General features: G+C 43.8%; 1 protein-coding gene across 1 annotated transcript; it reads left to right on the forward strand.

Annotated features, from left to right (window-relative positions):
* Positions 1 to 10,573: 10,573 nt before the first annotated feature.
* Positions 10,574 to 14,014, forward strand: LOC139336856 (E3 SUMO-protein ligase EGR2). The gene is made up of 2 exons (XM_070971144.1): positions 10,574 to 10,945; positions 11,202 to 14,014. Exons 1-2 carry the CDS (start codon positions 10,789 to 10,791, stop codon positions 12,530 to 12,532), a joined length of 1,488 nt encoding a protein of 495 aa, XP_070827245.1. The 5' UTR covers positions 10,574 to 10,788; the 3' UTR covers positions 12,533 to 14,014.
* Positions 14,015 to 16,024: the final 2,010 nt, after the last annotated feature.

Consider the following 16,024-nt stretch of genomic DNA (forward strand, 5'->3'; position numbering starts at 1 on the left):
CGTACAAACACGACCTCACAGCACTTGTCCGTGGAACAGGGAGTTCACGACTTTGTGAGCGAGTGATAGAAAGATTTCTTTGGACCAATGACGCCTCCTGCAAGGCTGTACAACATGAAGCGGTGAGGCTGACACCACAACAGCCGTTCACGAGTTCAGAAAGGGGATGTGTCAAACTGGCACATGTCTGTGTGCATGTGTGTCTTTAAAGTTTGGTCATGTCATGTGATCCATTTAGAAACTGCACCTTTTTATGGCCGGCCACTCCCACTACCACACCCCCTTTTTGCCACCTGGCATAAACGGTTAATCAGCTGCCTGTGAATCCGTGTGGAGACACTGACATGCCCACTTTTATCCAACTGGCATGAACACACACACACACACACACGGCCTCCATGCCATGCAACAAACTGGCCGCCAAAAGGTGGGAACATTTTGGTGGACATCCGTCTGACTGATGGACGAGCTGACGGCGAGCTGCAGAGCTGCTGGTCACAGCTTAGGAAATCTCTCTTTGTAATGTAATATTTAAGGAGCTTTAGCCAGTGCAGCGTGTTTTAACCTTGTAGTCAGCGTACAGCCTTCACAGGATGCATTTGCAATATTACCAAGTGGCCAGATTTGTTACCTGCCTCCACTTATTGACATAAACTGCCGTTTGCATGCAAAGAATTTCAATTACAATATATATGCATATTTTAAACTCTTCTGATGTTAAGTACAAATGTCAGCAAACCTCTGTCAGTCAAAGCAGACTGTGCCTTCAACACACTGTGACCTTAAGTACAGCAGCCGTGTCCTCTGTCTTTTGTCAGATGGCACATTTGAAGGCCTCTAGCTGACGTCAATCTGCTTTTTTTTTTTTGCATGGTTTCCATGGAGCGCAGTTGCTGTGAGGGCTAGGTGCTTAATTAGCTAAAATCAAACAGCATGGAGATTATATACAGTAGATGGCAAACTCTTTTCACTCCTTGCATCCGCGCTGGCGTGCATTCACACACCATTTACTGTGGCAGTGTTCTTATTAGTCCTTTGACATCAAATATAAAACGTGCACACCGAGAGCGCTGATACAGGCTCTCAGTCTGTGTGCCTGACCGCTGGGTTCCAACCTGCAGACTTTTATGAATCCTTTGAATGGGCTCGATGTGCAGTTGTATAGCTGAAGGCTTAGCATGGTGCATTAAGGTTGCACAGCTAAAAATAGTGCCTCTATCAGTTAGCAGAACAGCAGATAGGCTGTGAAGCCACAGATTGGTAGTTTCACCACATTTATTAGAAGCTGCAGCGCGTTCCCTCTGTTTTTCTGCTCATGAATGCAGTACATGCTGTAAATTAACAGCAACACCAATAAACACTGTGAGCTAGTGCCCGTGTGCATCTTCAAAAAGAAGATTCAGATGAATCTTTCCTCATTTTTTCAACATTGTGAAACATTCAGCTGGCTGAATGGTATGTTGTACATTAGGGCATGGTGCATCAATGTGCAATGATTGCCTTCAGGCTGTTTCGTGGGTGACACAAGCTCGTCATTTGACCCTTTGACCTGCTAACGCAAAACATGCTATCAGGGGATTTGGACACAGATGAGCCATATCCTCTACCTTTCGCTGCTTCTCTCAGAGGAAATGGATTCCACATCCCCTCAATGCAACTACAGTTGAAAATGCATTTATTTCTTTGAAGAGTGCGGACAATCTGAGTGACTAAAGCACTCACTGCGCAATCCATCCCCCTCACCCAAGACCCTTTTTTCACAGCGAGATGGGATAATAGCCAAACAGCATCAGAGCTAACTAATGTGACTGCATAATAAACAGATGAGTCAGGGAGTATTCATTTGCATATCATCCCAACCTTATCAGAGCTTCTATATAGTGAATATTTTGTGATTGCCTGCTACCCATGAATCGGCGAGTGTGAGTCCTAACGTCTGCTGTCCAGTGTTAAAATAGAATATGTTTTATGATGGAAATCATTGTACATGTGCAGAGTAATTAAAAAGAGACAGGGAAAAAAAGTTGTCTAATAGTTGCTGGAAATACCCCCCTTGTAGCTCTGACTCCTGCATTGAATGTAATTACTGGGAACTCATGCTAGAGGGAGCTAATTAATAAGGCATTTGTGAGTGGAAAAGAGGCTTTTTGAATACAGCTTAGCTATCATTTTACTTACAATGGAGAGCTACTTAGAATTAAAGCAGTATAAGTGGATAATTATGCTAATGGCTCAATTTGGATTTAAGATATGGTGGCAGGCTGTATTTCTAGATGATCACTGCTCCTGCTTTACAGCGGCTGTCACACAGGTTTTCAGTGCGTATGTGGGCTTCTATGTTCATAACATCTCACTGGAGATGTCAGATGTTTTGTCCTGAGGCCACATGATAATATCTACGTGTGCGTGTGTGTATGTGTGTGTGTGCAACTTTTTGTGCCCATCATACAAATAAACGCAGCTTTTGGGCGATCTGGTGCTGAACTTGCGCTCCTCGTGACGTATGCACTTTTTGTCTGTCTTTGTGTGATTGTGGGGCCTCCTGGCTATCAACCGTTTCATGTGTCAATTTTCATTAGCTCACTGCATGTTCACGTTGTTCGTGGAAGTCCGGCGTTGACATCACTGCCCTCCCAGGACAGCCGATCAGTGTTTGTTCTCCCTCGCATCAAAACAGCAAGCCTTCCGCCCTCTATTTAATTCAGTTGCCATCAGCATCATCATCCACACTGGCCTAATTGCTGTTTATACTTCACGTCTTTCTGTAAAATACCCTCCAGGATCCAGCATCTCCAGCTCTCTGCACCCTGCCTTTGCCCCCCATACGCTTGCTGTAGAGCGCCAAACTTGCCTCAGCCAACATAGGTCTATGTATGTTATGTAAGGCCCACTATAAATAGGTTCACCCGGGATCTTTTGTCTTTACCTGATTCGCTCTTAGCCCAACAGTTTTTATTTCTGGAGAGAGCTGTGGAAGCTAGTGCAATGTAGAGCTGGCCGTTTCCATAGTTACTTTTGTTAGCTGCAAGCTCTTAACATTCTTCATCTGTTTCCTCACATGTCTGCTGTTAGCTATTTGTTTGAATCTGTTTGCATCGCACGTCCCCTTAATGACTGTACGTGCATCGATGAGGCACTGATGGAAACAATGCTTTCTGATTATTAACATTCATATCTTTTCATGCACGCTGTGGTGGCAATGGATTGGGGGAAAGAGCAGCAAATAGAAATCAGTGTGGGTGCAGATGAGTCAGAGACTAGAATATGTAGACGTATTAACTTCTGCTGGTCAAAACTACATGCAATTAGTCCCATGTTGCATGATATTGATTTAGTGTGGTGGATGTTAGTGAGCTTCAGTCGTAGTGGATTATTGTTCTATCCGGTAAAGCAAACAACCTCGATACTTGTACTACAGATACTGCCATCGGTTATCTGGGGATGAAGGCATTCTTCAGTTTGAATCCTAGCATTTTTTAATCATCCGTGGAGACGTTGTAACGGAGAGAAAACAGGAAAAATCCTCTCTTCTCTTGCATGTATTTCTCTTGAAAATGTCCAAGCAGTTAGGTAACAGCAGGTACAGTAGCTGGATCAGACCCAAGAGTTGGACTGTCAGAGTGCTGCAAGCATGAATCCAGCACAGAAGAGGGCAAGGTGGGAGCCATGCGAGTGCAATATGTGTGGAGGAGTCTGGGGGCATGGTTAAAGAAACACTGGGGCATTCCGCAATCACGATTGGAGAGCTGAATATGATTCTCACCCATCCCTGTTGTAGAACCAAAGAGTACAGGCGGCTGGGGACCAAAGTGGGCGAGTGCGAAAGTATTTTTGGATCGCACGGGAAACCTGCCACACCAACAGCAGCAGCAGCATCGGGGCCTGGTACCGGGCTTCCCTAACCCACTCCCACTCTCAGAGGAAGAGCAGGAGAGAGATGTTCCTTCAAAAGAAGAACCACGCTTCCGCTCCTTTTATTTTTCTTATTTGTGCTATTTTTCTTTCAATTGCCCAGTGTTTGAATGATGATGTAGTATATATAACTATTCAGAGCCCGACATGACAGAGAGAGAGAGAGGGAGAGAAAATAACGAACTTGGCAGCTGAGGCGAGTACCTTGTATTTATAGAAAGTCGTGTTTCCGGCAGAGGTTTCTGTGGTTTTAACACTCCCAATCCATTTTTGCGGTGTCTTACAGGCCCTATTGTATCCAGGTTTAGATTGACGATGTTCCCTCATCTAGCGCCTCGGGGGGAGATTTGACTGTGAGACATGTCAGAATGTGATTTGGGGGAGGCAGATGGATTTCTCCAGCTCTTTTGCAACCCTGGCTTTCGTAGGATTGCTCCAAAAAAATCTGCTTTGCGTCCAGAAACTTAAAAAGGCATTAGTCAAAAGTACAGCGCAGCACTTGAGGCTGAATGTAAATGTGTGTACTGTATAATATGCATTTCATTACTATATGGATGCAGGCAAAGCTGGAGCCTACCTTATATTTGAAAATCTCTTTTTTGCATTTGCCTTGTGGATCCAGTACAGTATTTCCTACATAACCTCTCCAGATCATGGTAGGTTTTAAGTGCTTTTTTGTTTCAAATAGCGATGGCAGCCTCTGCATCTCAGTGGATTTCCTGGTATGGATCAGGTTCGTCTATTATTTACTCTCAAACAGTGTGGGCTGCATAGTTGGTTGACAGAATGCCAAGGCATTGAGACTTTGTGGAGCTACTGTGCATCAAGTGAGATATATTTCATTTTTGAAGTCAGAATTAGAGGTGCTAAATCACACTAACTAACACTTCAGTTCGTACAGAGACAAAAGTTTGTCTGGGTTATGAAATTGTTAAGGTCTGAGAAAACAGAAAAAAACCCCGGAGCTGTGCCGTCCACTAAACTTAGAATTCCCTTTGAAAATCCATAGACGAGCACAAACTGGCTACTGATTTTCAATAACGGCTGAAAGTCATCCACTTATCTGATTTGGCTTACATCAGTGCTTTCAGTGATGATGTGAATGAGAATAATGAATGATAACGAGTGATTTGCCTCGTTACTGCTGGGCGGCCTCTGGTCACCTCTGGTCCTCGGCTCAGACTCGAGGTATGCTCACGGGGAAGATCTGAAGTCTAAAACCAGCACGGACAGAGGCCAAATTAGATGTAGTACGATCCATTGACGTGCCTTCTGTTTGTCAATAGCTGGAGTGCGCAGTTTGCTGCAGCTTGTAGATTTCATCCTCAGACATGTCAGCTCTGTCTGAAGCAGAACGCAGTGTCTCCTTAAGTGATGCTTTTATTTTTGTGTGTTTGTGATTATGTTTCATTAAATTCAATACAGAAAGAGACAGCTGGGTTTGCCTGTGTTACTGCTTAGACGGGCTAAGTGCTGTCAGCATAGCAGCTCTGTCTTATTACAGCACGGCTGAACACTGATGAGTGATACAGAGAGTCAAAATAAGAAAACACAGAACAGACATGACTGTCCACCCTGTGCTTCATCCTGCAGGCAGCGATCTCAGAGGGCAGTCACTCCTCACTGCCTCTTCAACTCTATCAGGCACCCACCTGCAAGCCAAACTCCCACAGCCTGTCCAGGAGAGAACCTGAAAATAACACGGGCTGGGGGGGTTACATGGAACACAGCATCAAGAACAGTGTTTACCTTTCCCCGGGCCACAAAGCTTCGCTTCAGTTATGAAAATAATAGGCATCACACACACAGTCAGGGACTGAAAGTCATTCTGTTGGACAGTTTTAAACGTCTGCAGTTGTCAGGACGTTGATGTGTTTGAGCATGTGGAGACTAAACTGCTGTAATTTGCATCACATGGAATTTGATGCCAAATTAGCTGCTGTACAGGAGCATTGGAGCCATGCTAGCAACTTAGCTCGTAGGATGGTAATGTTGATCTTTCTGTCGGTCACAGCGGATTCACTTTGGTCCAGATTGAAATATTATAGCAGTATATAAAATATTCAACAACTGTGGGATGAATTACTGTGCAGATGTTCATGGCGCCCAGAGGAGGGAGCACCCTCCAACCAACAGGTTGGCATTTTGGTTTTTTACTGACTGTTGGATGATCGCGATGAGATTTTCTACAGACAGTCACAGCCCTGATGAATCCAAATGACTTGTGATCCTCTGGCTCAGCCTTTAGCGCCACCAACAGTTCATATTTTGTAATTATTCTGCAAAATATCTCAAACACCTTCAGTATAGATCGTTTGTGCACTGTCATGGTTCCCAGATGATGGATCCTAATGACTTTGGTGATCCTCTTTTCTTCTCATCCTCTAGCGCCATCATGAGAATCACGTTTGTGGCTTTGAGGGAAATGTCTCAACGAATGTGGGACGGATTGCCATGAAACATGCTGCACACACTCATGCCCCCATTAGGATAAACTGTCCTCACTTTGATGATCCGCTGACTGTTCCTGCAGCACCATCAGGCCAAACTTCCAGTTCGTCCAAACCTTTGCTTTACGATTGAATCCCTGCAAAACTAACGTCCTGACATCCCCATTAACCTCAGCTGTACTTTGTGTGCATTGCTGATTAGCAATTTTTGTATGCTAGCATGCAAAGCTAAGCTGGTGAACACGGTGTAAACATTATACCTGCTCAGCATGCTGATGTTAGCGCTGTAAGCATGTTAGCATGCTGATGTTAGCATTTAGCTTTAAGCACAGCTTCACAGAGCTGCTAGCATGGCTGTAGACTCTTGATAGATAGATAGATAGATAGATAGATAGATAGATAGATAGATAGATAGATAGATAGATAGATAGATAGATAGATAGATAGATAGAGCGGCTACATTAGAAAGAACGACACGTTGAGTCTATTTTAGGTCAGGACTATATTAAAGCGTCTTCCTTGCTTTACTGAAATGACCTATTCAATAGAAGTGCCAAGATGTCCTTTCATTAAAGCACTGTTTCATCTTCTTTCCGTAGCCAGAACTTTGTAGCTCCTTTGAAGTCAATATCCTTGTTAAAACATGGAGGCATTTTTGTGCTCTATGTTCTTGATCAAGCGAGCACACCGTTCCCTGAGAAACAGGAGCATTTTGTCTCACAGTGCTCAGATGCAAGGGAATAAAACAAAGGCTTTCATTTAACTTTCACAAGTATGGCGTTGCCGCTGCGCTATAATGTCAGTAAGTGCTAACATTACATAAATCCATTACTTAGTCCCTGTGCTGTGGCATTTTATGGAGGAGAGAGGTTAGCCACACTGCAGTTATCATAACAGCATCCCGTGATCTGAACTCTGTGTGATCAGATTGGTTTTAATAGACTCTGGATTACTTGGAGGCAGTTCCTCAAAGCTAAACATCTCTGTGCCTGGAATTAGAGTGCACATCTGAGGTGAAAACCATTTGTTCAGGAGAATGTCACCGCTGCAATGAAAGAGCTTATACGCTATTATCATACACTACCTTAAAAAGATGACAGGGCCGCGACTCAAAGATCCTTTGATACATTTTCCACCGCTCAGTATTGAAGCAGATAACATGAAATTTGAGTAGTAGTCTAGTATAAGCAGCCTGTGTATTATGTCTAATAGTCTTGTTGCATTCGTGTTGCAGTAGACACAATATATTTTATTCCATGTTGCCCACAAGCTTTTTTTATCTTCGGTTGATCTTGTCCACAGCAAAGCGCTCGGATGCTGTTCAAATGGCCGGAGTTCACAGAGGCCTTTCATTAAAGTGAAAAAAGAAAATCCTGAGCTTGTTGATAAAACGCATGTCTGTAGTGATGCGAAGGAATGATTTTCTGCTATCACCATTTATCTTATACAGCTGTGGTTTGAAACACTTGTGTACAGCCACATGCAGCCTCATAATAGGTCTCTGAATAAATAAATAAATAAAGGTCGATACCCTCACAAGGGGTCACAGGGCTGTTGGCGTAAAACATTTTCACAACACAAAATATCTTTATATATGTGTTTTTTTTAATGTCTCACCTCAACTCAAGGAGGAAGCAGCAATCAGGTTTGGAAGCAGCAGTGATGGATGAAGTATTCAGATGATTTACTCAAATAACAGCAGAAATACCACACGAGAAAAACGGTCTTCATTGAAAATGTTACTGAAGTGAAAATACAGAAATATTAGCAACAAAACGGACTTAAAACATCAAAAGTAAAACTACTTATTATGATGCAAAATGGCTCCTGGCAGTGTTTTATTAGGATAATATTTCATGAATATCTAAGCAATACTTTAACGTTTTAGCTTATCAAGGTAGAGCTAATTTTAACATTTCTATTTTTTGTTTTTGTTTTTTCAATCTATAGAAATGCAGCAAATTTTACAATCTGATGTTCTGTGTGTACAAGCTCAATCTGAAAATTAACTAGAGCTGCCAGATACATATGCTGGACTAAAAAGTTCACCAGAAGCCGCAGAAATGCAGTGGAATAGAAATATAAAGTGTTAAATGTCAAAAATGTCAAATATTTAGTTACCATCCCCCACTGAGGACCCACACAGGATGAGCTCAGTGTACAAAATCTAGAGTTTTAGGAGCCATATGTGCCTCACATCTTTAAAATAGATACATAAATAAATAAACATTTCCCTGGAATTTCCCATAATCCTCTGAGGCTTGCTTGGGTTGATATTATGCAAAAAAAGAAAAAAGAAAAAAGGAGGCATTCACGTGAATAGAGAAGCACAGGAACCAATGAGAGTAAAGTTAGAAGTAAAGCGTTGATGCTGCTGCTTCATGTGTGATTACGCGGCTGAATGCCGGACCGTCGCTGTCCGCGGTCCTGAACCTCCAGCCGGTGCCAGAGGTCTGCTGCAGCCTGCCACGTCCTATGAAAGAGTATCGACTTTTTGTAATAGGAAGTGTGACCACAGAGTGCACCCAGCAACAGATGCGAAACAGAAAAAAAAAATGCTTTGGGGGTTGAAATGTCATGTGAACAGTTGGGTTCAACCACTGAACACCTCAGGGGTGTTATCGACTCCCTTCAATGCTTTTAAAGGCCAAGGGTTCGCTCAGGCTGGGCTTTGCTGTTATTCGCCCTGATGGTGTGAGCGACCACAATTTCCAGGGACCACACGAGAGGCGGCGGATTCATGAAAGTAAATCTGAGCTGTGGACGGCCAGGAAGAGTTGTTCAGTTGAACTACTGGAAAACATGTAGGCCACGCAGTCTGGAGTCGAAAATGAGTTCAGCTGGACTGCAGCTCCTTCTTCTATCCGTCCTTAAAATAAAGAAGTCACCTCGTGTTTGTATGCAGAGATGATCTGTCATAGTCTGAGCTTCGCTTCATGTCCTTTGATTAATCGTCCTTCAGTGTTTTGCTCTTTGCTTTAAACTCAAACATTTTTGACTCATTCATTACATCTGTTAGATTTACATTTGCTTCAGCAGCTATCACCTGTCCTTGAATCAGACGGATCAACAATGTCGGCTGTCAGGTCTGCTGAGAACAGGTAGTCTTACCTGCCAGCCGAAAACCTCTTTGAAATGTGTAGTACTGCTCTTACAGCTCTTTATTTATCTGACGTGTGGCTCTCGTCTCTGGATTTTGAACTTGAAGTGGACAAAAAACAAAAAAAATATTAGAGCCTGAAACTTCATACTGACCTTTTCATCATGTTTTATCTCTGCTCCATTGATATTCCCTTTGGAGATGCCGCAAATATAGACTTCAATATCTCTAAAATCTGTCAGAGAATGACTAGAACGCTTTCTTTTCATGATAAATTATATGAAACTATACATTTTCATAGTTTCATAGTGTCTTTGGCTTGTGATGTGCAGTATTAGCTGTTAGCTGAGTGAGTCAGGGCCATTCATGGAAAATCTGTTGTATCAATTATATATAAATCTGAATTGTATATCCTGAAATATTATAATAAGATGATAAAATTGTCTTAATTATTATATTAGAATTTCTGCTCCACTTATTCTTACCTTAGTCTTCCCTGTTCTTAACTTACAACACCGTAGTACTTCAGATTGAGAGTACACATGTCACGTTACTCGTTACCTTCCCATTACACCTGTTTGAAGTGGCGGCTTACCTCCTTCTTACCTCCATGAACTGGAGTATCCCTCCTGCGGGTGATGGAGCTCGTCACACAGCGCTGGTGTCCACTTTCCTACCATGTTTTATCCCTCATGCCATGAGAGGACGCTCAGGTACTCGGCGGATGATGGAGGCAGCCACGCCGCTGTGCTATTTCACCCTCAGTGTTGGCTGAAGGGTGAGCGCCTGAGAGGCGGCTCGTTCAGTGAGGCTGGCTTCACTTTGATGCTCTGTTAATTGAAATGATAAATCGTTATTGTGGAGAGAAATACCATCATTACAACGTTTAACCACCCAACGCTGGTCGCCACTTGTTGCAACGTCAGACTCCATCTCTCCAGCTCGGGAGGAGGGAGGACTGGGGAGGGGGGACTCCGTCACATCCTCTGTCCATATATGGGCATGAAGTTTACACGCAGCGGGGAATCCTCTCACTGGAGCTGATGAATGGGGAGGAGGGCCGAGGGAGCTGCCAAAGTGTATATAAGGAGAGAGAGGGGAAGTCGCTGATGTGAAATCCACAGCAAGCAAATACCAACCGAGGAGCAGAGCCGAACAGGAATACCTTTAATTGCTTTTTACACCTTTTGACACAGACCACTTTGGATCATTTGTTGAAAACCATCAAAAGGGGGGTTGAAAGAAAACAGTCAACTGCATAATTTGTTTTCCATTTTCCCCTTTTACCTTTTTCCCTGGGAGACACGGACTTCTAAGTGCATCATTATGTTGAACAATATGGATTTGAATGCGAAAGATTCCTTTTACCCGCAGTTTGAGAATTGCAACAGTTCTTCCCTGGGAATGGAAAACAGCGCGCGGAAAGATAACCAGGAGGTGTATGTCGATGCAGAGCGGGGGGTACCTGCCCAGTTTGGCCACGGTGAGTTCGCCTCTTTGCACAGTCGATGAAATGTGCATGCATGCGAATTTAAATGTGTTAAATGTGAGCACCGCAGGAAATGGAAACTCTTTTCGTGCAGTCGTGTGAATCGAGGCGTCTCATCGAGGCATCCCTGTGCCAAAATACGCACGAGTGTTTATGTAACGCTGATTTTCTCCCTCGATTCATTTGCACTGATTTCTCAAATATAAAAACACTCGCGATGACAAAGTTTTCTCTCTGTCTAATTCAACAGAAGGAACCCCTGCAACCCTCAAAACCGAAGCTTCCAACTCGGAATTTGCTTTTAACCCATGCGAGTGCCCAAAAGACACCTACACCCCCTCCTCGCTCGCCTACTCTGGCAGTTTCTATGTTGAGGCATCTCAGGGAGCGCCGTGCAGCACCGAAACACTCCTCAATATGATCACTGAGATCGTGGGTATATCTACACTGCCACTTTCAGAAGTGCAACAGAGCGGCAACAGTCGGGGAACTTATCCGTCTCCTGCGCCGATGGACAGCAGCAATGGCAATTTTGGAGACCCCGGCGTCAAGAGGCAATCGTACACCTGCTCCGGACCTTCTCCCCCGGTATACTCTCCAGACCAGACGTGCCCGAGGTATGCTGAAGATCAGGCCGGCAGCCAGGCCCAAGACGCGTCCACTTCCCAGCTGAGCTTCTGCTCCTCCCGAGAGCCGAACCAGAAGAAGGACGAACCAAAGTCGGAGGCCGCTTCTTTCCCCGTCGTGGTCAAGAATGAGTTTGAAAGCAGCTGCTACGAGTGGGGAACATTTAACAAGCCAGACTGTTTGGAGACGAGTTTCCAGACAGAAACCTTCCCGATGTCAAGCGACTTCCCCCCCGAACAGCAAATGGATGTTAAGGAACTTTTAGACACGTTTCCCCCAATTTGTGCCAACCCAGAGATGGAGTTTAAAGTGGAGGGGGGTATCAAACAGGAACCATGCTTCTCTGACACCTGCTCTCAGAGCTACTCCAGCCCCCTGTACAATAATTACCTCCCCCCGCCTCCCATGGGCCTCTCCTCTAACCTGAAACCCTTCCCCGAACCTCCACAGCCATCTAACCAGTGTGATCCCTTATACACATCACCAGCTTTACCGAGCACCATAGACTCCATCCTGTACTCTTCCTTGTTGCCAGATTCTTTTGCCCAAAGTTACACCACCCGTCCGACGAAGCCCCCCAGGGCCAGAAAGACCCCCGCCACCTCTCACGGCCCAGCCAAAGAGAAACCCTTCGTGTGCCCCATGGAGAGCTGCGACCGGCGCTTCTCTCGCTCGGATGAGCTCAACCGGCACATCCGCATCCACACGGGCCACAAACCTTTCCAGTGCCGCATCTGTTTGCGCAGTTTCAGCCGTAGCGATCACCTTACCACCCACACCAGGACTCACACCGGGGAGAAGCCGTTTTCCTGCGACGTCTGCGGCAAACGGTTCGCCCGGAGCGACGAGAGGAAACGGCACGGACGCGTACACCTGAAACAGAAGGAGAAAATGGAAATAAAGCCACAGGTGACCACCGGCGCGTGGCCATTCACTCTTCCCGAGGGAATTTGAAGACAAGGCTATTTGTCCACACGTACAATATTAGGATCTTTCCGTCTTGGAAGATAAGCCAGCTGACTACAAGTTGATGTCTGAGTTGGTTTGACTGGCGAGCCAATGCCTGACAGCAGAGGTTTTGCGAATATTGCGGTGTTTTTAGGAGCAGGGAGGGAGAAAGAGGACTGCTTCGGCCTTATTGCCTGCTGCTGATGCTGCTGACTTTATGCGCACATGCATAAGTTGTAAAAGTCGGTAAACAGATCAACAGTGACTTGTTGCTGTTACTGTCAGTACAGCCAAACCTCTGTGCTGCGGCATTGCATGACTGCTGTTCAGCACCTCTTCATCTGGACAGCTCCAGCCTCCACCGCCTCTGAGCCTGGATGGATTGCACTTACAGATTATTAATATCTCCATTTAAGATTCCTATTTTCTGCTTTTAGCATTCTTAGAGCAATGGTTTGGACTATGTTTCTTAAAATGCATGTTTATGTCAATGTTTTTTTTTTCCTTTAACTGGAATATCAACCACTGTCAAGGCACTCCTTCACTCCACAGTGAGAGTCATTGACATGAATGTAGGCTAACGTATTTATGGCTCTGACCATAAAGCTGTCCATCTTTGATCAGATTTAGTGTTTGTTTAACTTCTTATCATTTGGCTGTCAGTGTTTTTTGTCATTGGTCTTTGTGTTGTGTTACAATTGTTTGGATTATTACAGTTGTGAAAGATATATCATAAATGGGAAATAAATATATTTGTATTACTGTACTTCTTTGTATTTTTATAGCTAACTGTATATTTTACATTTATCACATTTGAGCGTCCTTTATCGAGGTGAAATGTATTCTAAATCATTAATAATGTCTTGGTTTTCGAGGGCTATTGTTTAGTAACACAATATTTTAAATGTTACAATTTGATATCGGAAACATTTTCGCACTTCATCCCGTTGTTGGTATGATACGAGTTATTTCATTGAACTGCTGATCTGGATTTAAAAGGGACCAGTATGTTAACTAGTTGTGGTATGGCTTTTCAACAGAAATGATTTTACAGTGTGTACAGAAGTATGTTTAACCGAGCTAGAAAATGACTAGCAAATCATATAAACATTGCTTTTGAGTAATCAGGTAGCACACATTGCTGCGAGTTTCTGTGGACTTTACCTTGGTGATGAAGGGTTTTCACTCCTGGTATCTTTTGCTGGAGATACTGTATGCTGACATGTTCACTTTAGAAAAAAAACAAAACAAACAAATAAAAAAAAAACAGAACAAAAAACAAACAAATAAACAAAAAACAGTGTTGAGAGTTTGGTGAGATTGTCACCAACATGGTACTGCAAAAAAGTCATTTAACTCGCCTTAAGTTATATTAACTGTTGAAGTAAAGATTTTGTACATACACAGTTTCTACAATACTTTAAATTAATATTGATGTTGTTATTTTTATGAAAAGTTTATGAACAAAATAAACATTTTCTGGAAGCAGCAAGTTTCTTGTGCATGCTTTAGATGATCAACATGACTTTCTTCCCATCCTCACTTCGCCCATCTGTCTCATACAGCATTTGGACCCCCGTCAGAGCATTTAGATGAGTGTGTCTCTTCCCAAAATATACATTTTAACAGTCCACCTGTGGCACCACACTGCAGCCCTCATATTAGACCTCACAGTTCTGCCCTGTGACTCAAGCACATTAAAGTGAATACTCTATTACTCAGTGCTGTGATTCTGAATCCCCTCGACTTCAAAGATCACTTCTCTCGTGTTGTAAATGTGAGACGAGCACCATGGGCGTCATGCTAATTTCTGCAGGGAACCTGTTAAACAAGACATTTTCTTGCCATGTCAATGACATGATCCGACGCTCTCAGTTCATTCAGTCCTTTGTTCATTCACTCATCCATTTTTGCAATAAAAGGATATTAATTTCCACTCAATTGCTGAACGCGATTATGGTCTATTATCATGTATTTTTTCCTCTCAAAGAATCGTCTCCTCCTGTCAAAACCGCCTGTGCATTCTTGTAAATGCAGTTAATGGTCTCTGAGCCTTGAAACCGCTCCACTAGAATAAAAAAGAGAGAAAGAAAGACCCGGTACGAGCCGTTGCTTCTTTTTGTGACAGAGGGCATACACGATTTGTGTGTCACTGCAAAAAACAAACCCAAACGGCGTTGCATTTTTGTGTGGAGTGGTAAAATCCCACCACTCTACAAGTAATGTTTAGGGTAAGCAAATACGACTTGTTTATAGTGCAAAGCCTACATGCAAGGGGTTTTGGGGGGAGGATTTCAAGATGCTATGTGCTCTGTGCATGCTTCCAGGATGCCAAGACCTTACAATCTGTCATTGCAAACCATGCAGCCATGTCTTACCAGGGACTCCGCGGTGGTACGTAGGACATGCATGTGCCCGTGACGCAGTGGCTGGCAGAACAGCACTCTGCTTGCCCACGGCAGTGCGTAAGTGCCTGCGTCGTCTGTAACTGACAAACATACTGTAGCAGTGTGAAAATGCAGGCTGCCACATGGAGCACTGTGAATAGTATGTACCCATCCTCTCCTGTCCATCAGTCATCATCACTTACAATAGCACAGAGCCCGGCGCGCATCAACGCGCTCTCCCCAATCTGTGTTGTTTTAGTGGCGAGCGTTGTCCAGTGATGGATAGTTGAGGTTTTGAATTGCAGTGATGTGCAGTCACAGTGACCATTATCCAGACACTTGAAGACTGAAGAGTTATTGAACTCTGGCCAGTGATGGAATTTCTGCATTTGTGCATTTGGAAGCTCACATTCACATTTGCATACTGTAAAATGGTCCTTGATACATCTACAGCGTGCGCGTACGCTTTCAGCTGTGTTGTCTTTATGGAACACGCTTCCAGTGTCATAAGCCGTCCTAACTCATGCTTTGATACAGACAAAAGACATAAATCAGTTCTTTTCATCTGACTGACATTTATGTTTTTTACTCCCGTGGATGTGCGTAATTGCTGAAGCCATTAAGTAATTGTGCAGGGAGGGCACATGACCGCCACTGAGAACCATGCTTTCTCAGAACGTGGACCTCTGCTGTGAATGGTAGCACATCGAGTCCATTAAATCCTTGCCAGGAGGATATTACTTATGGAAATATTTTAACATTAGGACTGTTGCATTGGGGGGGGAGGGGGTTATCCAAGGTAATGCCTCTGTGTGATTAACATAGTCCACATGTAACCAGGGAAAAAACCATCAACCGTCGTCATTTCACTTCTTCATTGTCTCATCCAATTAATCGCTTGATGTAGGATTGCTTCTGGATAAGTCAATGGGACTATTTATCTGCTGTACCAAATGAGTACTTTGGCTCAGGATTAAATAGAAAAATCCTTAAAAATGACAGTGAAGGATTAGATGGGCCCAAATTCTGAGGATAAGTGTCACTGCAGCATGATATGTACTAACATGTTTATTACTTAAGCTCTCTCTCCTCTGACTGGCGCACAGACCTT

This window comes from Chaetodon trifascialis, chromosome 2 (genome assembly GCF_039877785.1).
Source record: "Chaetodon trifascialis isolate fChaTrf1 chromosome 2, fChaTrf1.hap1, whole genome shotgun sequence".
Lineage (NCBI taxonomy): Eukaryota > Metazoa > Chordata > Actinopteri > Chaetodontiformes > Chaetodontidae > Chaetodon > Chaetodon trifascialis.